The sequence below is a fragment of the Taurulus bubalis genome (assembly GCF_910589615.1).
Source record: "Taurulus bubalis genome assembly, chromosome: 19".
NCBI lineage: Eukaryota > Metazoa > Chordata > Actinopteri > Perciformes > Cottidae > Taurulus > Taurulus bubalis.
This window is the reverse complement of record NC_136607.1, coordinates 15,629,985-15,652,547: the sequence shown is the minus strand read 5'-3', so window position 1 is coordinate 15,652,547 and position 22,563 is coordinate 15,629,985. Positions and strand designations below refer to the sequence as shown.

The 22,563-nt window shown below is 41.7% G+C and overlaps 2 protein-coding genes across 2 annotated transcripts; one reads left to right on the top strand and one right to left on the bottom strand.

Annotated features, from left to right (window-relative positions):
• Window positions 1–2,841: 2,841 nt before the first annotated feature.
• On the top strand, window positions 2,842–4,062 carry rxfp3 (relaxin family peptide receptor 3; the record flags this gene model as incomplete). The annotated part of the gene is made up of 1 exon (XM_079235568.1): window positions 2,842–4,062. The coding sequence occupies one exon, from the start codon at window positions 2,842–2,844 to the stop codon at window positions 4,060–4,062; it is 1,221 nt and encodes a 406-aa protein (XP_079091694.1).
• A 3,179-nt stretch (window positions 4,063–7,241) lies between these two features.
• slc45a2 (solute carrier family 45 member 2) lies at window positions 7,242–20,387 on the bottom strand (the record flags this gene model as incomplete). Its single annotated transcript, XM_079235193.1, has 7 exons — window positions 7,242–7,463; window positions 8,497–8,702; window positions 9,316–9,439; window positions 10,389–10,532; window positions 12,032–12,399; window positions 15,772–15,948; window positions 19,937–20,387. 7 exons carry the CDS (start codon window positions 20,385–20,387, stop codon window positions 7,242–7,244), a joined length of 1,692 nt encoding a protein of 563 aa, XP_079091319.1.
• Window positions 20,388–22,563: the final 2,176 nt, after the last annotated feature.

Genomic DNA, 22,563 nt, shown 5'->3' with positions numbered 1-22,563 from the left:
AAAAGGTCAAACTTCATGTTGTTCTTCCTGTTTATGGACCTGCTGGCTGTTGCTTTAGTTTTTTATTTATTTTCTGAGCCCCTTTTAAAAACCTCATTATATATTGCTTTGGTCACTGCTAGAATTGAATCCATATGAAAAAAAGCACTTGCCTGCATGTGTTTAGTGCGCCAACCCTAATTAATTTTACAGAGACTAAAACCTGACTGATGTGTGCTTGGCTTCTGCTAATGGTACTTGCTTTGCCTCAAAATGTCTGAAAGAGTCAACTCATTACCAAATATTTTTCCAGGCAACAAAGGCACAAAATATGAGGAGAGGGGATTAAAATGTACCGAATATGCTGAAATCTCCTCCTCCCTTTTCTCACAACAGGGTAACGCCGGCCAACAGCATATTTACTGAAGGACATCTATTCTCTGCTCTGTTTACTATAAAGGTGTCAGGATCTTTGACCTTATTTCAGGTGGCCAGTCTGCCGGCTGACTTCAAAAGAGTGACAGCTGAGGAATGCCGGAGTTTCTATATGAGGGGTGTGTCTGCAGGCTGATAAGAAGAACAGATACCAGCCGGACTGGAGTAGATGTTTGATTTGGAGCTGAGACATATAAAAAAAGTATGTGTGCTGTATCAAATCAATATGTGAACATGTGGGCAGTTTTTGTAGTTTACATGAGTGACACTGGAGGTCAGCAGAACACCTATCACAACTTCTAAACAGAAAGTAACATGAAACAAGTTGAAGGTACTTTACTTGAGTTATTTCTAATGTAGAAATATGTACAAGTATTAATACTTTGACTTTTTACTCTAACGGTTGTAGTTTCTAAATACTTTTCTGATTAATTAAGGATATGAGGATATGATTTATGACACAGTAGATTTGAGTTAATTAATTAAACTTAATTAGCTCTCCCTCAACCAGATATGACACTAAAACATCTTCTATGTTGAGGTAATTCCAATGTAGCTACTTGCATAATAAGTACTTTTACTTTTAATACTCTAAGTAAATGGTACAACTTTTATTGAGGCAAAATTTTGAAGAGTATATTTCACTGAGTTTTTGTGTGCGTACAAGATCTGGATACTTCTGGGTTAACATTATTCTGACCCACTTTTTATAAAAGCTAATTGCATGGCCAGTACTAAGATCTGACTTTAATCAATTGATCCTTATTAGTGCCAGAATCATAATCAGATTCAAGTGAACCAAATGTTTTTTTTTAGCAAAGGGACAATTTAGAGATTTTAGGAGGCTGTGGGTAAACACAGTATAATCCTCCCTCTGTAAATGTATCCACTTCATGACATTAACTGTCGAGATGTCCTTTACAAGAAGGATGATCCGGAAACCATTAACGTGACGGTGCGTAGTTGTGATTGGAGATAAGAGCTACAGCGGAGATCTATCTTTTCCCGTCACAGACATAATTGTTTATCCTTTTGGGCTGCAGAGCTTCAGAGAGGATCTGACATGTTGGTTTCTGGGGAACTTGCGGCCTATACGCTTAATAAAAATAGATCAGGGGGCAAACACACTAATATATGATGAAACTATAAAGCATGATGAAGATGTGTCTTATCTAACGCATCAGTTTGATCCTCTCTGTTTGATTGGCAACCGGTGAAATAGGCAACATGTCAAATGATGTAATGTGTCTGTAACACAATATGAGGTGCAAATATATCATGGTAATCGTTAATATGTTTTTCATTCAAACTGAATCAAATTTTTTAGAGAATGATCGGGGAACGTTAGCTCAGATTACATTACAATATTCAAATTTCCCTTATATTTGGGGGGAGCTATAATGCAGTCTATTTTACTTTCTTATGCTACTTCTTACTTCTCTGGACTGAGGGCAGGCTGGCGCTACAATGACTCACCATCACCTCTCAAGGAACAAGTCGTTTTACAATGAACCGGGTGGCAGTAAATATCTCTGCGGCACAGATTGTATTTGCCATATAGCATGAAAACACATTTTCTTCTCACTCAAGGACACGTCCACATGCAAGTGCTTTCTGTGAGTTTTTCTTTTCCTTACAAACTAACAGCTTGAGTGGCTAAGTGTTCCAGAATTCCAGTTTCTTGGAGAAGGCTTTCACAGTTTCATAAGCTGCTGTGAATAGTTCAGCATGGCCCTGGAGCTTCAGGTTAAGGATGTTCAGCTGTGTTAGGTCTAATGCAAGGTCCATAACTCATGTTGGATCATCAAGTTCAGAAACATATCTTCCATGAACTTCATCACACATTACCCCTGCTGAGCAGCACACCTCAGTGTACAATAAAGTACACCCCCATTTGTTGACTCAATTTCTTTTTAAAAAAGGCCCTCAACTGGCGATTCTGTAAACTCCTGGATCTGATAATTGACACATTTCAAGACAACAGACATGTCATGTTCATATTTCAAGCATTTACTGCACAGTGGATGTTGCGGTGCAGAAAAACTGCTGGATCTGCATCGTCCTCCTCTAACTTTGAATGTCAAATGATAAAAACAGGGATTTCTCCTTTGCAGGTTACAGTCTTGCGGAGTTATTCAGTGCGGAGTGATGTGAAAAGCGCTCGCAGAGACAATGTGCGTGCGCACTGCACAGTCCTGGTCCACACTCGTTTTCTCGACGGTGGAGAGCTGATGCGCGCAGAGAAGAATATGTGAGCAGCACTGATGAAAAGCATTGTCACCAGTCAGCAGTTCTTTTTTTTAATTTCAATTCACAGAAAACCTGCATCTTTTCCCCACCAACTTATTTGTATGAATAACTTGAAATCCACGAGGATTCGGAACTCGGCATGACTTTAGGAAATATCCTCGGGGATTAAGGTTTAAAATGTCAGGAGACACGACCTACGAAGGCTCAGCAGGCACAGTCCATGCTGCAAACATCAACCTCAGCTGTATTTTCAACACCACCAACAGCTGCGACGGGGACTTCTCCCACCTGTCAGACTTCAACAAAACCGATTTCATTGGAGATGGCGCAGCTATTGTGAGGATAACAATCTCCGTCATTTACTCGCTGGTGTGCGCGCTGGGTTTGGTTGGAAATCTGCTGGTTCTCTACCTGATGAAGTCCAAACACGTGTGGAAAAAATCCTCCATCAACCTCTTCGTAACTTGTTTGGCGCTGACGGACTTCCAGTTCGTGCTGACTCTGCCGTTCTGGGCAGTGGAGAACGTGCTGGATTTCACGTGGCCGTTCGGCAAAGCGATGTGCAAGATCGTCTCCTATGTGACGGCTATGAACATGTACGCCAGCGTGTTCTTCCTCACTGCCATGAGCGTGACGAGGTACTGGTCTCTCGCCTCTGCGCTCAAGGGCAGGAGGCGGCGGCCGCACTGCTGCCCCGCGCGCTGCATCAGCGTCTTCATCTGGATCGCCGCTGTCTCCGCCGCGCTGCCGCACGCGGTTTTCTCCACGACCGTGAGCGTGTCCAGTGAGGACTTGTGCCTCGTCAAGTTCCCGGAGAGCAACGGAAGCGCGCAGTTTTGGCTGGGGCTGTATCATTCTCAGAAGGTGCTGCTGGGGTTTGTGTTGCCGCTGGGCATCATCTGCGCCTGCTACCTGCTCCTTTTGCGCTCCATCACCTCCAAAAACATCAACACCTCGAGCACCAAACGACGCGCGAAGGTCACCAAGTCTGTGACCATAGTGGTCTTGTCCTTTTTCCTCTGCTGGCTGCCCAACCAGGCTCTGACAGCCTGGGGCATCCTCATTAAACTCAACGTGGTTCACTTCAGTTATGAGTACTACACCACGCAGGTGTACGTCTTCCCCGTGTCCGTGTGCCTGGCGCACTCCAACAGCTGCCTGAACCCGATCCTGTACTGCCTGATGAGGCGGGAGTTCAGGAAAGCGCTGAAAAAACTCTTCTGGCAGATAACATCGCCGACTATAAGGCCGATCACAGCCACCACGAAGCCGGCGATGGACGAGCAAGGGCGGGTCCTGGTCCCCGTCAGCGCGCCCGAGGAACCGGCGGTGGTGTTCTATCCTCCGGGGGCTGTTATGTACAATGATCGGAGAGATCTGCCGCTAAACAACACGTAGGCCTCTATAAAGTGCTTTTATTTTATTTATTATTCTCTTTGATTGTTATTTATATGTGTATTCCTCCACAAGTCCAAGTTGGATCTGCATTAAAAAAAAAAAAACGAGGAAAGATCTGCAAATATGTTTGACCACATCTCAGTTGTCCACTGACATCATTTTTTTGTTGTTCTTCACAATACGATAGACTTTTCTCTTGTGCTAAGAAGACAAACTGTATTTTGAATGTGCCAAGTCTGTCCAAAAAAATAAAATTAAAAATTAAATAAATGTTAATAATGTGCAAGTGAAGTGCATCTCTTTTCTGCACACATGCATCGACTTTGTAAGATTTACTATTGATGCATATCAAAATGGCATTTGTCGACTCATGTGAACATGCATCTCTGCATCCTTATGTTGTCACATTGCTGTTTGTATATGTATTGTTTTCCGCACTCAGAGAGAGAGAGAGAGAGAGAGAGATGAGAGAGAGAAAGAGAGAGAGAGAGAGAGAGAGTTGAGAGAGAGAGAGAGAGAGAGAGAGAGAGAGAAAGAGAGAGCAGTGGTGGTTGAGTGAGCTATGAAGAGTGGCACTGGCATATGAGGACAAAGCTGTGAATCAGACAAATAAAACGTCATTGTCTGATTGATTCCCGGTGGCTTTACATTCTAAAGCACAAATAAACACATCACGCCTCCTCTCAAACCAGGATTTGGAATAAAAGTAGCCCAAGGCCCGCTTCCCTTGTCTCTGTGCCTTTCTGTGTCTCCGCTTGGCACCACACAGCAAAGGCGAAAGGGAAAACACACACACACACACACACACGCACACACACACACATATAGAAGTACACAGCAAAAACTCACACAGCAATTTAACAACCCACTTTGTATCAGATGTAAAGAGTTACGCATGAGGAGGAGCAGAGATTGATGGATGAGAGTGTGCTGTACACCCTGAGGGTAACACCTCCCTGTGGACTCCAAATGAGTCTGGATCACATACATAAGGAATGATTGAGAGGTTACTTTTGAGCCCATACATTGTATTTTAAGATTTTTGTGTGCATTTTATACCTTTAAATAATTTGTAATTTACACTAATACATTTGTAATCAATGCAGAAACCCCCTTAAAATCAAATAAGAGTTATTGGCCAAGTTTGATTTGCTTTCTTTCTAATAACCTTAATGGAAAATGCCAAATACATTTCCATTAAAATGTTTCATGACCTTTGCCATTAAAGCACAAAAAGGTGCAAATGCACAGTATTCAATCAATGCTTTAAATGTCAACTTGAGTGCAACTTCCCTTCATTACTAGTGCACTGTCTGCATGAATAAACCATCAGTAATTCCTTTACCCTTTATTCATCCTGATTTAGAGGAGTAATTGGCACATTTGCAGCATAATCTTAGTAAATGTATACGAGCAGAAGGTCAGAGCGGTTAAATCGTGGCTAATTCCTCTTTCTTGTGTTTCATTTATTTAAGATCATTTATAAATAAACCGGAACAATTTAAGCATCAAATTATTGATAAGACATTTTAAATCACTTTATTATAATGGGTAGCATTTATATAAGGTTTCGATTCAGTGCAAATCTAATGTAATGATAAATAAATGTCAAGTTGAATTAGTACATCCAAATGATCATATCATGATCACACACACACACACACACACACACACACACACACACACACACACACACACACACACACACACACACACACACACACACAAATCCGTTTACTCTCACACAATAAGCATTTCAACCATTTCTAAAATCCCCTTTGAGGGGAAGAAAAATGACGTAAATCAATCTCATGATTGACAATGATAGAGAAGCGTTAATGTCTCCATTGATCTCCCAAAGAGCCTTTGATGGGTTTTGGATGTTCAGCAAACAGATTTTCAAAGATGAGGAAAGTGCTTTTTGTAGTGCACCACTATTTATTTATGTTTTCAACCAATTTACTTTGATTACCTTGTTGAAAATGCTCAGGAGATAGAAGGTCGTCGGTTCGATCTCCTCCTGTCCACGTGTGGATGTCCTTGAGCAAGACATGAACCCCAAGTTGCTCCCGATGAGCAGGCAAGCGCCTTGCATGGTCGCTCTGCCAGTATTGGTGTATGAATGAGAGGACTATTGTAAAGAGCTTTTTCCAGTAGAAACGTAATTTATAAATGCAGTCCATTTACCATGTGAAAATAGACTTGAAAGTGCCTGATACACACACAAAAACGTGAAAGGTAGGTCACAATAATGGCTTCAGATGCAGTACCCGACTGTTGATGTATTATTACGAGTGGATAACAAGACAAGAAGTGTGAAAAAATATGACAACTGAGCCTCTTTACAAAGCCTGGAGGTAGAACGAGGAAGGTAATGAGGAGAACAAAGGGATACATTTTCCTTTTCACTATGACCGAGTGAAACATCTTAAATAGCTTATGCAAATCACATCCTGTCAATAACTTAACTGGCCAGACATGTTTTTAGACATAACAATACTCTGCTTTGAACAATAATGTTTTTCTGATATGTTTTTCCCTCCCAAAGAAGTTTGACTACCTTGTTAGAAATATTTACAAAAAAATAATATTCTCTTTCTTTCTTTCTAAAAAAGTAATATGCATTATATTATAATATACAATACCCACAATAATAATCCAAAAGACTGACTCCAAAAGTGAGTGACAACCCATAGACCTCTATGATACAATGCCTAACTTTTCACAGCCTGGTGCAAAAAAACAGTTAGAAGAAAAAAATTACATGTATACGTTAAACTATAAAATGTATACGTTCGGGGAATAGTTTTTACATTACATCACCCGTACTAGTGATATAATTGACAGAGGAATAAAGATTTAATTTAGTATTTGTGAGAGTCAAATTGTGCGTGAAAGTGAGTTTCTAAAGAGGGATTTCCGGTGGGTCAGGGGTAGAAAAAAAAAAGTCACGGAAGGCATCAATCTTCTCATCTAACTCTCAGCAAATAGGCGTGTGTAGTTTATTATTAACTGTCTGGCCACACCATACTGGAAAAACTGAAGACATTTCTTTCTTTGCCACCTCAGGTTGAAAACTGTCACATTAGTCAAATTAAGAATCAAAGACATGTTGACAATATAATAAAGAATATGTATTTATTAAAACAATACCATTAAATATGTTTATATAAGCAGGATTAGTCCACATTTCTGATAAAGAGGGCGATGAAGACGCAGCCGAACAGGGACACGGTCGAGGCCGAGATGACCACCACGATGACACTTCCTGCCATGTTGACCAGAGCGCCGAGACCCACACCCACAAGGATCTGAGCCAGCTGGACCATGCAGGTGAGGGCAGCGCAGTCCACCCCGCTGCCTCGCTGCCTTTCAATGCTTCCTCGCAGCTTCAGTTGTTCCTGGAGGAGGAGGAGGAGGAAGAGGAGGAAGAGGAGGAGGAGGAGGAGGAGAAAAAAAGAGATTAGATGTCATGAACTTTTGTAATACCAAAAATGCCCGGGGCAGAAAGCAATCAATAGTTAGGTAAAAAGATTCAACTCCTTTAAGTAAGTAAGTAAGTAATACATTTAATCACCAGCTCCCCTGATTCAACTTATTGAGGTATTGACTGAGCATGCCAGTGCACATACAAAAATATTTCTTTCTTCTAACAATTGATTTGTAAGCCACAGGGAAAAGTGTTCTACGGTTTGATTTATTCATGAGTACACTTGTTATGTTATTTGTCAAATATGACGTTCTCAATGGGAATTATTTAATTTAAAATGTGCTCAATTTATATGAGTCCATAAACTGAAATAAAAGAAAATCTGGTTTCCCCCCAAATCTTGTTATTACAGGTAAACCTGGGGCCTGAAGGATTCACAATCCTTCTCCTCACCTACAAGGCCTCCTGCTTTCTCTCCTAACAGGTTTACATGGATCGTGGTTTCATCTGGACTCCTGCTTCCTGCTTCCTGCCTCCTGCCTCCTGCCTCCTGCCTCCTGCCTCCTGCCTCCTGCCTCTTGCTAACGCCCACACTTCTCTATTTCCTTCTGAATGAATTATGCCCCATAATGCACATTACTAACTTTGCTCTTTCTCCATAGTCCTTCTGCTTTTTCTCCTCACAGGTCATGGATCGTGGTTATATCTGAACACGGTCCAACCTCCTGCCTCCTGCCTCGGACCTGCTGACGCCCACACTTCTCTATTTCTTTCTGTATCAATTCATGCCCCATAATGTACATTACTAACTTTCCTCTTTCTCCAGAGTTTTTGTGCAACACCGCCCTCTGTGATTAGATCCTGAGCTTCCTAATTGGGCGACCCCAGGCTGCGTGGACAGGCACCACCACGTCATCCACCCACTCTCGACACCGCAGTTTGTTTTTTTCCTCTACTCAAATGCATCTCAACCCTGAAAAACATTTATTCTGCCAGCTTAGTACCTCTTCTTCCCGCTGATACTCCGCAATCAGGTTGAATGGGATGGTGTAGAGCGTGCTGGACATGACGCCGAATACGGTGCAGAGGATAAGCGTGGCGATGATGTTGGGGAAGAGGCCAATCAGGCTGGTGCCCATGCCGAATACGAAGTAGCCCACAAAGTATAATCCCTTCAGGCCGATGTACGGTAGGAGGACACGCTGCACGTCTGCAAACACACAAATGTCATGAAAGAGGAAAACCAATTTACTTGAGAACCACAGAACACCAACATGAACTTTGGATTAGGTGACGACAGCTTTGTCTTTTATGCAATTATTAAAGACTTTATGAAACCCTCCAGTGTGCATTATATTTGCTAAAGTTGAAATTTCATTGGATGGGCTACCTCTTGTTTCAGAGCAGCAATGTAAAGGGTAAAACAAATCAATTTTCTCAACATCCTGACTAAATAGAACCAATGTTACACTTAGAGGTGCACAGTGATGCCAGTGCTTTGTTATTTGGCTGAACTTTGCTTTTCACGAAGCACATTATTCTCCCTTTAGCACTTTATTGTAAATGTAGCTGGCTACTGCTATAGCACACACACTTTGTGGATTTGAATGAAACATCAGCTGGGAAAGCATGTGTGTTGCATTTGTGCAGCACACTGTAACCACGAACAGAATATGAGGCAACAATTGCTCACTGCTACCTGCTTCCCTGCACAACCTTGTTGAGTGATGCTGGGAAATAAACACACACACACACACACACACACACACACACACACACACACACACACACACACACACACACACACGCTTTCCAGGACTTACAGGAGTAGAGAGCAGAGGACACAGCATTGATACACAGCCCCCAGCAGCCCACTTCTACACCCCTCTCATATGTGGCGTAGGCCGTGGAGTTATGGTCTGCATATGGATTTCCATTGTACACAATCTGCAAAAAAAGTAGAGAAATACATTGCCAAGAAAAGTGTTAAAATGCAGTCAAAGCACACTGCTTCACAGATATAGATAACAAAATGTTGGCCACCCTTGTTGATTCTGGCTTTTATCTTTGAAGTCACTGACAACATATTTTTTCATCGCGGATAATGAAGCCTGCAGTTTCAGATTACATGCTGGTGTATCGGGTGTTAATAAGGCGGTGAGGACAGTGTCCTGGTGTGAGGAACATCCTGTAGTGCCTGTATACGGTGAAACTATCAAGAATTCATCTTTATTACACGTCAACAGGAGATTACACAAACAAGAGGCTACTGCCTCCCCTTCACCCGCCGTCTTCCTCCGCACAAGCAGGGAATAATGGCTTCAATTTAAAACGTATTGCAGTTTGTTCTTCTTCACCTCTAATGTTGTTTGACGCTGACTAATTGATGGATTATTTCTTTGATGAACTGTTTAGTCTGTAAAATGTCAGGAATTTGTCAGAAAATGAAGGCGACGTCTTCAAATTGAAGATCTTTACAGTTAGAAAACATCAAACATGTTCAGTATACAGAGACAAAAAAAACAGATTAAAAAAATGGAAGCTTGGAGAAGCTGGAATAATTGACATTTCTGCCTTGTATAGTTGTAAAAATATATGTATAGTTGTAAAAATGTAAATTAATAAACTGATGGTTTCAGTACTAAAGATAGTAACATGCAACTTTATGTTACACTAATCACTGTTTTGATTTGTCTTATTTGGAGTCACCAGCTGTCCAAAACCCAACAATATTCGCTTGACAAAGATATCAAATAAAGAAAAGCAGAAAATCCTCACATTTGAGAAGCTGGAACACGCAAATATTTAGCATTTCTGTCTGAAAGATGACAAACAATTAATCGAGAATAAGCCACACCTGATTGGTTATCATGTGTGTGTCATTCAAAATCACTACCTGTCCCATGAAGTCTGTGAAGAACAGCATGTTGCAGAGGAAAGCCGTCCATCCCAGCAGGTGACTGACACACAGGTAGCGGTAGTGGTTCGGCATGTTGATGACAGTCTTCATCATCAACCTGAATGTCATTCTCTTCTGGGCCTGCACACACACACAAACACAAACACACACACACACACACACACACACACACACACACACACACACACACACACACACACACACACACGGGACAGGCATCAGCTCCAACAGATATCCCTCTCATTAGGGGTGCTTAGAGGCGTCAGTTCAAACGCTTCAACAATGAAAACCGAAGCCTGGTCCATGAAGATGAAGACCCTCATTAGAATGAATGAAGGGACTGAACATAAAGATCACACAGCGGCATTAAGGGCTGTGCTCAAGGGATGGAGGCCAGAGATGATGAAAGACAAAAGGGCAGACGACGAAGCCAATATTAAAGAGTATGAAGAGCACTTCAAAGGCATTACATTGAGTATGCGCTGATATGACATCGCAATCTTTCGCTTTTAAGGTTTAAAAACATTCACCTTCGAACACTAATCCCTATATAAACTCACTAATGTGCTTTACCAAACAAAGGGAAGACAAATGCAACTAGAGCTGAGATAAGGGCTCGAGCATGACATGTTAGAGAATATTAATCAAACGTTTTAAGAGATGAGAGAAGTGGGGTTTAAAAAGAAGATGCTACAAATTATTCTGATAGATGCTTCTTCTTTGCATTAAGGCTGGTAGGGTTTGACGAATTGATGGAAGTTCAAAAAAGTTTCAAAAGATCTAGAAAAAAAGAATTCATCAATACTTAATGCATCGTTTCACACGGAAATTCAATGTCGCACAACGGGACACATTCAAAAACCTGCATGTCATCGCCATGGGTTTGTTTGAATATTTGCCCTGCAGAGCTTTGAACATGAACCCCATCAACAGTACTGAATTATCAATATATGTCTGAGTGGTGGTGCGAGAACACACAAGGCCTGAGTATGTTTTATTTAAAGTTTACACTACACATACTGTACAAGCAGGTCAGGCTAGTTTTAATGAAACACATAACTGAAGTTATTCTCTGTTGTGGAATAAAATGTATATAATTATACCTTTATCCAAACATGTCTGTCCAAAATGTCATCCTGTAAATGTTTTGCCTGTGTGAAATCATCATGATTAGCATATCATATTTTGAGTTATGATATTATACCTTGACCACCAAAATTGAACCACTTCATTCTTGATTTCAGCTGGATATTTGTGCTAAATCTTAAGAAATAGCCTTGAGATATAGCATTCATGAGAATGGACCGTACTTACATGCGGACAGACTTTTCAAAAAGCACTCTCTTTCAAACAGGAAGCTACAAACCAAAAGCTTTTTTTTTAAGAAAATCACTTCTATGTTATACAATAAAAAAACTAGGCATCATTCTAATTGTCCTAACATATAAATATGAACAATATAGGATGTATAGGGTACTTAAGTTGCATTAAGACTGCATTCAAAGTCATTTTTCTCTTAGCTGCTCTATTAAAGTCTCCCTTTGACCATGAGTATGGATCTATTAAATTCGTATTCCAAATCATCTGTCCACATATATATCTACATCTGCGTCACATACCTCTTTGTTTGGCTGCTTAGCACTGGAGGTCACTGAGTTGGCCTCTCCCAGAGCAGAGAACGACCTAGGCCTGAGATCAGGGACGGATGCAGGGCCTGCAGGTGAGACGGGCTCTTTAGCCAGCCCCCCGTAACCATTACTGTGGGAGCCCAGTCTGCGGAGGGCACTGGAAGGTGAGGGGTCAGTGGCAAACGGGTCCTTGCCCAGAGGTTGCTCTGGAATACTGAAGAGGTGCACAGTGAGGAAGATGCCCCATGTAAATGCCGAGAAGAAGTAGATGACTTGGTACTCGGAGCCCAGCAGCTGACCCAATATCGAGTGACCCCAGTCCATAGCTCCAACCAGGTAGCCGAACGCACCGCCCAGGCCTGGAACACACAGCGGCAAAGGTTAAGATACCGTAGGCAGAGTTGCTTTCAGGAATAAATACGGCACACCATTAGATTCTGCTAGACCCCTTCCATTCCATTCCATTCCCCAAACCTCTTACCCAGGGTCGCGGGGCCACTAGAGCCGATCACAACTGACATAGGGAAAAGATTGCCAGTTTAACACAGGACACACATATAGAGACAGACAAACATTCACGCTCACATTCACACCTACGGGCGATTCAGAGTCTCCACTTAACCTGAACTGCATGTCTTTAGACTGTGGGAGGAAGCCGGAGAACCCAGGTGGGAACCCACGCTGCCACAGGGAAAACATGCATACTCCACACAGAATGACCACCCGGGATCGGGGAATCAAACCCTGGCCCCTCTTGCTGTGAGGTGACAGTGCTAACCACTACACCACCGTGCAGCCTGAGAACCCTTCCTTTCCAGCATAATTAAGTACCTTTCAGAGAGTTAGTTTTTAGAGCTTTTTGGTTAAAAACAGCAGCCTGCTGAGTGAAATACTGTAGAAATGTGAATTATTAAAAAGGCCACCTGTTTTAGCACAGTATGCTGACAGGAATCTATGAGATTATGTGTACAGCAAACACATTAGTGTAGAGTGCCTCTTTAAAATGGCATGTGTACTTAACCTGCTTGAATTATTTCAGTGCCTCTCGTCCTTTTAGGTTTGGTGGTACAGTAGCTTAGGTTGTGCATGCATAAACGAATACATATTTAAACATCAGCTCATATTGTCATCAGCTACGTGTTCTCTCTGACTTTCAGCTTTTTCTTTTGTTGCAGCTGTTGCTAAAATAGCACCATGCATTGAGAAAGGTCCTTTCAAAAGGTACAAATTGCATTGTGTATTGTCACTCTGCTGCAGTGAATCATGTAATTGCTGCACATTGAGGAAATTATCCCAGCTGTCAGGAGCACATATCCACATTGAATAATGAACATCATATTTGTACGAAGGAGAATATTCTCATACAATATTTCTGCAGAAACCCGAGGCTACAAACTTTAGACAATGTGATTCAAACTCAAAATCCAGGCAGTGGATCGAGGGATTATGAATTTAGCATGTTTGCCACTAAGATGAAGGCTCACCAACTGCAGACGGCATGTGGCGTTTAATGTCATATCTCTCTCTGCTCTCACTGGCTTTCATGAACAACACAAAGGACAAGTATATGATGTGAGCTTCAAGAAAGATTAGCGCCAGAATGGACAGAAACCCCTATATGAGTGAACATTGATTGAACATGATTTACTGAAATAATTAAATGTAGGCCTCCTGAGATGGAGGCTGTTTCTCTGCATTATAGCAACTGGCAGGCAAAGGAATAACCACTTCAGCTGTCGAGCTTCACTTATGTCTACCAGGCTGGAACACTGTTGTTTGTGTGCTGCATCGATCACTCTTCTGTCGCTCAAAATGGCAGAAGAGTGATCGAAGAGTACTTTCTTTCTCTGTCATCAACATCACCTCAAGTGTGTGTCTCTCTGCCCATTCAATGACTCTTATTGCAGTTTAGTGCAGCAGAGTAAAACAAAGAAATGGCCGTGGCTCAACTGGACGGTTTTAAAAAATATGAGTGAAGACGAGAGAGGACGATATTTAATATGAGCGAGGCACAATTGGATGTCTTTAGGCTATGGGGGTATACATTAAACATGGGTTCACATTACATGCAAGCAAATTTTTTTGCATGGGATTAGAGACCACAATTTCAACTGACACATATAAAAACAAATGTTAATTGTCGGTTGCTTGTCCAGACTTTGTTTGCAAATGTGCAACTTACTACTTGTACTAATCTTACTCGCTGGATTAGAAAGTTAGGGGATCACCATACTAACTGGGTTTCATCCTCTGAGCACAAAAAATGTCCACACCAAATGTCAAGGCGATCCATTCGATAGTTCATTGATTTTAGTCTGAAGTGAAGGACCGATCGATCGGCCAACCAACAGACAAACATTGTCCTTCATGGACCCACACATATATGGCTAAACATAAATGATGTGTTCATGTATCCAGGTAGCTGTTGCTTTAGTAATTAGGGAAGTAAATAAGTAATAAGTGAGTAAAGTAATCATTCATCCGTAATGACTCAAGTGGTCCGGTGAGAGAGAGTATTGATCAAAGCATTCCACATGTGTTCACAAGTGTGTGATTGTGAAGAGCTCTCACAAAAAGGTACCTGAAGTGCAGTGAAACACACAACCACTCTCTCCCTCCTCCTCAAACCTCACATACCAGAGGTGGCAGGGGCGTCTGGAGAGTCATGTGCCTCCTTCTGTCTCTCTCAGCCCAGACCCATGACTGCAGCACATGACTAGCTCAGGGCTGGATTACTGCCTGACTAGCATGCTCACACCACCCGGTGCCTGCTGACAGCTGAACACACCACTGACGCCCACACTGACATCCTCTTGCCTTGCAGGGTATGAATAATATTTGCTTTATCCTGTATATCTTTTAGACTCGTTTGGAACATATTTTCTAAGCTCATGGTGGTTTACAGATGGAGTTTGAAAGAAGAAAAAAAAAATCATACCTAAATAGGGCGTATCTCGCATGTTTATTACACAATCTTCAGCTGTGAGACACTAAAATCCGCATTGTATTCACTCAAAATAAAGAGATAGCTATTGATTCGCTTCTGAATGTGTCCACAGGTGGTCAGCCAGGAAACACAGCTCATAACCCCCACATAAAACAACAACTTGCCATTTTAAGGATTAAACAAACAAGATACAATACAGGATTTACAGTATATACCTTTGGACAGAGTCAGGCTCGCGGTTTCCCCTTGTTTTCATCTTTATGCAAAGCTAACGAGTGTGGTGTCAACCCTGTCATCTAACTCTGGGCGAGAAGGTCTTATTACACTTATCAAAAGACAGACATCTAAAGTCTTCCTGAACATGCAGATCACTGTCAGACAGCGGCATAGTTTATTGAAGTGTTCACACCTCCTTCAGTATCGTGCTGCTCCACCCACCAGTGTCACACCATAAGAAGATCCAGTTTATCTCAGAGCATCAATGTCGTACACCACAAACAAAAAACAAATGGTATTTGTATCGCGCTTTTCTTCCAACCACTCAAAGCACTTTTACCCTACTTTCCCTTCACCTATTCACACACTCGTTGCTACCATGCAAGGTGCCGCCTGCCCATCACGATTAACTCACATGCATGCCTATTCATTCAAAGCAAGTCCATCAAGATGCAAGTTGAAAGAGAAAAGATTGAAAACAGAAATAAGCATACAAATGTAAAATGCATATTGAAGCAAGTGCAACAACAGTGTGTGTGTGTTTTAAGTGCTTGTCCGTGTTACTCACCTGTGAGCAGGGCGTGGTAGTGCAGCCCTCTTTCCTTGTCTTGATGTGAACACACATCAAACAGGTAGGCCTTGATGGGCCCGTCGATGAAGTCTGCAGCGAAGTCAAACAGCACGACTCCGATCATCACCACCACGATGGCCCACGTGCTCCTCAACGACCGGTCGCTGACATGTGCTGCAAAACAGAACAAAGGCGGCTAATCACTCATCGAGCACTGCAGGCAATTATAGAGTTTTCCAATCTGGAAAGTAGAGAGTAAACTAGAAAATTTCACAAGAAATTTTGAAAGTGTGGCTACTAATGCCGTAAGACGTCGCAATATACATACATTACTGGTAGTGTTATTGAGGTACATTATATACATACATACATACATATATATATATATATATATATATATATATATATATATATATATATATATATATATATACAAAAGTCTGGAGTTTATTTGCCCAATTGGGCATTTTTTGATAGCTAGCACAGTTTTCATGGAATTATTGTTCAAGTTTAGGAAAATGTGGGAACCATTTCAGAGTTTACAATGGGTGTGTATGAGGCAGGTTAGAGCTGTGATGTCATCGCTAGAGCACGAGGAGCTGTGTCCTAAACAACCTTTTTGTATTTGTATTTTCTCTCATGACGGAAACATGAGCACTTTACAAACTGAATTTACGCTCTCATTTATAAATCCTTACAAATATTTAAGTACACGGAAACGTTCTCAGAAGTCTTGTGCTTCTCATGATTGCGTTATTTTTGCGATGGGATCCATGGTTGTCTGTTAAACACAATAGTTTGAAAGGTTGTTTTCTCATTAAATCCACAGTCCAGTCTCCTGCTCTGTGACAGTGTCACAGCTGCTACCAATTAGCCAATCAATCAAGCTGCCACCATGGCAACAGGTGACACAGGACTAGGGTTGGGTACCATACTGGCACCGGTTCCAACACGTCCGGTACCTACTGGACCGAAAAGCAACGCAGATTTCGATGCTTCCTTCCGGTGCCTGAGCCGATTTAAATACTTTTTTTTTACACTACTCTGTAAAGTTGCACGGTATATAGATACTAAAAAGGTAGCGCAGTGCCCGCACACTAAAAACGATTATTAAAATAGCGCGGATCAGAGCACACTCGCTGCTCTGCTCTCTGTCCACCTGCATGCAGAGCGGGGCTCGAGGGGGCGGGGCTTCCAGCGCTCACACACACAGTGCGCGCACACAGAGATCGCTGCAGACACGAGCACGAGCTTTTGAACGTCCGTCCTTGGCTTGATGGAACAAATCTCTCCAATTGATATTAATGATGACGTGTAGTCCAGTAAAGCAGCAGTTTTAGGATCCAACAGTGTCTGAGTTCTGTTGCACACGGTCCCATCAGGCCATGATGCTTGTGTCTGTTCTTTTTTTAAATATATATATTTTATAGTTTGAAGTTAAAAGGTTTGAAGCTGTAGTTTGAAGTGTGTTTTGTATGTACTTATTTATTTATATCTATAGTATACTTTAAACAGTTAATAATATTGTTCAATTTGAAGAAAAAAAATTGCCTTGGCAATAAAAAAGCATCGGTTCAGGCACCGTTTAGGCACTGGTATCGTTTTAAAAGTATCGGTTTAGCACCGGTATCGTAAAAAATCCAAACGATACCCATCCCTACACAGGACACGGGGCTTTTATGTCTACCTGTCTGTCTCTCTGTCTTCCCTTTCAACATAAAATCCCCATGATTTAAGTGTATCTTAACATAAAGCTAAAATGAGCATTATTGTATTAAATAGAAAATAAATAGACAATTGTACACATTATGTTGTTATGTAATCACGTGATATGTTGCAGCAAAGTGCTGGCCCATTCATATTTACACCATCAAGCCCTCACAGCTAATGTTGGCATATATATAAATATATCCAATCCACACATACGTGCACGCGCGAATGGGCGCGCGCGTACACGTGGTAATACGGTCGCGTGCACTCAGGCTCTTGATCATATTTATGCAAAAAAATAATAATATATATTTTTTTTTTAAGTCAAGGAGTTATTGATTCTGAGATCAAGGACAATAGGGGCTGGTATTCATATGTAATCACGTGATATGTTGCAGCAAAGTGCTGTCCTATTCATATTTACACCATCAAGCCCTCATAGCTAATGTTGGCATATATATATATAAAATGTACCTCAATAACACATCTCACTACCGGTAATGTATATATATTGAGACGTCTTACGGCAGTAGTAGCCACACTTTCGAAATTTCTTGTGAAATTTTCTAGTTATTATTATTATTATTATTATTAAGCCCGCAGGAGAACATGAAGTGCGCTTTGCTGCAGCAAAGCAAAGCTGAAGCCACACTTAATTACAGGGAAAAATAATCCAGCAAAGAGCAGAGTGAAAAGCACTTAGAGTTGACAGAAAAAAAAAAAATGTATACGTGCAACATAATGGAGTGGATTCAATGGAGATCAGTGTGTTTAGAAAGGAAAGAACAATGTAAAAGTTTGTGAATAGATGTAGACAGAAATTTCAAACATCAGCCGAACATTACAGTAACAACAATGCAAATATGTCGCGATTCCCGTGGCATTTACTACAACTCTGAGAAACTTTGATAGATAATCAGCTTATCTGGAGTACATTGGATGAAATAAATACTTTACAGCCCGTTCGATGATTATTGCAAAACCCAGAGCGTTTCTAATCGAAAATCAATCAACAATCAGAGCATTCAACAAAGAAAACAATTATTTCAAACAAGCTGATTGGGATTTTCTTTTTGACCTACGCCCCAGATTTGAAATACAAATCCTGCTGTTTCCTCACAACAGAGATCTCTCAAACTGGTGTTCCAAACATTCCCTCGAATTCTACATGTTCACTGTTTGCAGAGTGTTCTTGGTTATTTCCGAAAAGGTTTTGTAGCCTCCTGTTCAATGCCCTGTCCGGTGAATACTCTCATCATCATCATCCAAACAAAAGGAATGATTAAAGGTATTGAGGATGATTTATTTCAAGCTCCATCATTAAATAATTTTCAGGGCCAATCGTGAATATCATTTTTAGTGAATAGGCACGCAACCCCACTGTGATCCCTTTCAGTGGGGAACAATACACTGGAGCTCTCTTTATGGCTGCAAAGGTCACAGATTCTTTTGGGAGTAGAGCTTCTCGTGATGCTGCCTGTCGGATTCTCAGGAAACAAGGTCGGGTTGTTTAAATGTTATCAGTTGTTATCAAATGTACAGTGAGATTTTCCTTCATCATGTGTCTGTGCCAGCGGCTCAGGACCACAAGTCACATATTTGACTTCAGTCACAAGTTAAACGTGTGAGCGGTCAATTCAGGCCTTCTCAAACCCATAAAGTTAAGGGAGGTGAACCTTTAGGTGCTGAGCTGCCGGATTAAAAGTGGAATCATATTCTCGATTTGCTCATCCTCAAGTTGTGCAAGGCACGGTTTGCTACAGTGAAATATTCTGTATAGAATCCACTAAACCAATGGTAGTTTAGCTGGAGATTGACCCATATGTATGTGTTCGGGTCCTGCGACTCGACTGCTGCACAAAAATATTTTAAACCCTGCCGGGTGCCTGCAACATGGTCATCAATTCTAAATTCTAATCCATTCACAGCAATATGTGGCACTCGTAATATTCCTGGATCATTGCAAAGGTTTCTCGCTTTCACAACTTCATTGGCCCAATATCTCATGCTTCTAATCCCGCCCCTCAGGACATTATGCCCACATATTTAACAAGTTCGATCTTTTTTTCTTTCTTAATGGATGTGTCACCCTTTAACGAGAACATACTGCCAAAGTGATAAGAAAAGGCTTTGACGGCAAAAAACTGAAGTTATCATGGTGTCGGTGTGAGAATAATCTAATTAGATCATAAAACCTCATCCGTTTGCCTTGCGTTCATTGAGTTTTACAAGATAAGTCACAATTATTTTTCAAAGCAGAAGCATAATGGAAGGTGATCAAGGCGATGTCAGATTTCAACAGTGTGCTCTACAATATTTATGTTTCTTTGATTGACAGAACTGGCAATTAATTCTCTTTTATTTCCTCTGAATCAAAAAGGCATAGTCGGCTTCTGATACGACAAGACTAAAAATACATCTCGTTCTCGGATCCCCCGGCCCGTCCCCTCACCTGAGATGACAGCATCTCCGTTCAGGAACAGGGTGAGCCCCAGCAGCATGAGGATGCCCAGGGCCAGGATGTAAGGCCTCCGCCGGCCCCATGACGAACGGCAGTAGTCGCTGGCCGAGCCGATGATGGGCTGGAGCAGAAAGCCCAGGATGGGGCTGATCAGCCACACCAAACTGTACAGGCTGCGGGGCAGGCCCACGCTCAGCAGTACAGGCGTGACGAACGCTGCCTCCACAGCGTAGCAGAATTCCCTTCCAAACATGACCATGCCATGGAGGATGAGGCGGCCCCGCGAGCGCCTGGGGGCCTCCACGGCTCCGAACACAGCGCTATCCTCGCTGTCCATGTAGTTCTCTTTGGAGCCAGTGTAGTCTGTTGGGTACAAAGAAGGGCTGATGTGTTTGCCAGGCTCCGGGAGCCTCACGGACTGGTCCGCTGACAAAAGGGTCATGGCTGAGAGAAGGGAAGGAAGGTAGAAGGAGAGGGAGAATGATAAGAGGAGATTTAGGGGGAAAGAGACAAAGAGTACGGTAGTGTCTCTCTCAGTCCGCCAGGTGATGGATAAACGGCCAAATGCCCAGTACTTGCACTGGAGCTCAGCTTGAGCTAATCCTCCTCTCTACTGCATAGTTGAGCAATGAGTCCAAGAGCCACACAGCTTTACTTTACATGTGAAGGTCTGCCTCCTGGTCTGAGAACAGCAGAGTGTCATTGAACAACACAGGGAGAGGGGAGGAGAGAAAGAAGTGGGTGTATTTAGGGGATTACTGAATGTTTCAAGTTCTGTAGTAAAGATCCGGAGCAGTTCATGTGAGTTTGTGTGTGGAATGACATGGGAGCGCGTGTGTGTGTGTGTGTGTGTGTGTGTGTGTGTGTGTGTGTGTGTGTGTGTGTGTGTGTGTGTGTGTGTGGTAAAGAGGGTCCTTTACTCTGTTGTTTTCACAGTCAGATCAGAGAGTGGTAATTATTTATGGTTTCATCCACAATTAAATTAAATGTTAAAGCCATGCGAGATGTGCGGCTGATGAAAATGATCTGCCAGCCCACAACTTTGATCCACACTGACTAATCTCATTAACTATTGGATGGATTACTTATGCATGCTAATTACCTTTTCTATAGGGCCTCTATGATGTTGACATTTGTGGCTTTGAGTGAAATATCTTGACAACTAGCACCAATATCAGGTCAAAACACCTACAAAACGGATGAGATTTCCATCAGCCTCGGCTTTACTGTGTGTTTAGTCCTAATTAGCTAAAGCTAGCATGCTAACACAGGGACGGTGCACATGGTAGACATTATAGCTGTGAAACATCAGCACGTTTGCATTGTTGATGTGATTAACAATTACAAATTTGAAAAACTGAAAATGATGGAGATGGCCCACTCCAGTCTTCGTGATCAAAAAGATTCTATTAAAATGGGAAAGTGACTAGAGATGAAAAAGACAAGAACTAATTTTCATTATAGATTGAATAGTGGCATTTGGAAGAAATTATAAAAGGGTATTTCATAATGTGTGTGACGGCCTTTATGTGTGTTTGAATACCTTTTCTTCATTCTCATGGGGTTTGTTAAAGGGATCTCAGTCTTGCACAGATCCGACTCCTCAGGCTGCCAGGCAACCCACATCAATAAATTACATTTCTTTGGAATCAGAGAAGAGAGATGATACAAAGAAACAAACTAAATAAGAACTAAATCACATCTTGTACAATAAAATATTGCCACGCTTGCTGGAGCTGTGTTCATAATTCCTCTCAAAGTCGGCGTGCTGATCTGTGACTAACTTGCTGCTCTCAAGCTGAGGTGAAGCCATCGGGATGACATGATGCTTTGACCTTGAATTTCCTCCCCTGTTCAAACTGCTCGTCCCTCTAAATCACAAGAATATTATTAGGACTCAAACCGGTACGCCGCAGTCTGTGATTAATAAGCGACTTGGAACCCTTTTGACTCACATCTTTGTCATGTTTCAATAATGAAACATCTTTCTTTCCAGTGTGGTGACCTGTTCTTCTTGCAGGGGTTTGGTCCCACTGTGCTGAATGATAATTGTTCTTAATCAGTATTCCTATAAAACCACTGCATTCATCTTGGAGTACAAATCAGCGCTAAGCAGCATGACAGGACCGCCTGGAGTGAGGTGCCGCTTCACACTGGTCCAACTTGCAACGTGTGATTGGCTGTAAACCATCAAATCACAAGTGAGCTAGAGGAAAAACCACCATGTACAGACATATACAGGCAGATACAGAAAACCCACTGACGTACTCCAGCATGTAGTATAAGTACATTGGTTATTATACAATTATGAGGTGTGTGTACTTTACTTTGATTTCATGCTTTATATGTTTTACCACACTACATTTCTGTGGGAAATATTGTACTTTTTACTCCAATATATTTATTTGACAGCTGGAGTTACTTCTTAGTTTAAGATATAACATCAAAAAACAAAACAACAACATATAAAATCGCCTTAAATTCAACACAGTTTTAAAGATTAAACCAGCAATTTCCAACCTTATAGACTTGTGATCTTGTACGAAACAGCAGTGAAAAGACCAAATGAATTGATCTGACTAACAATATTGCTCTGTGTCATAGACCTCCATTGTTAG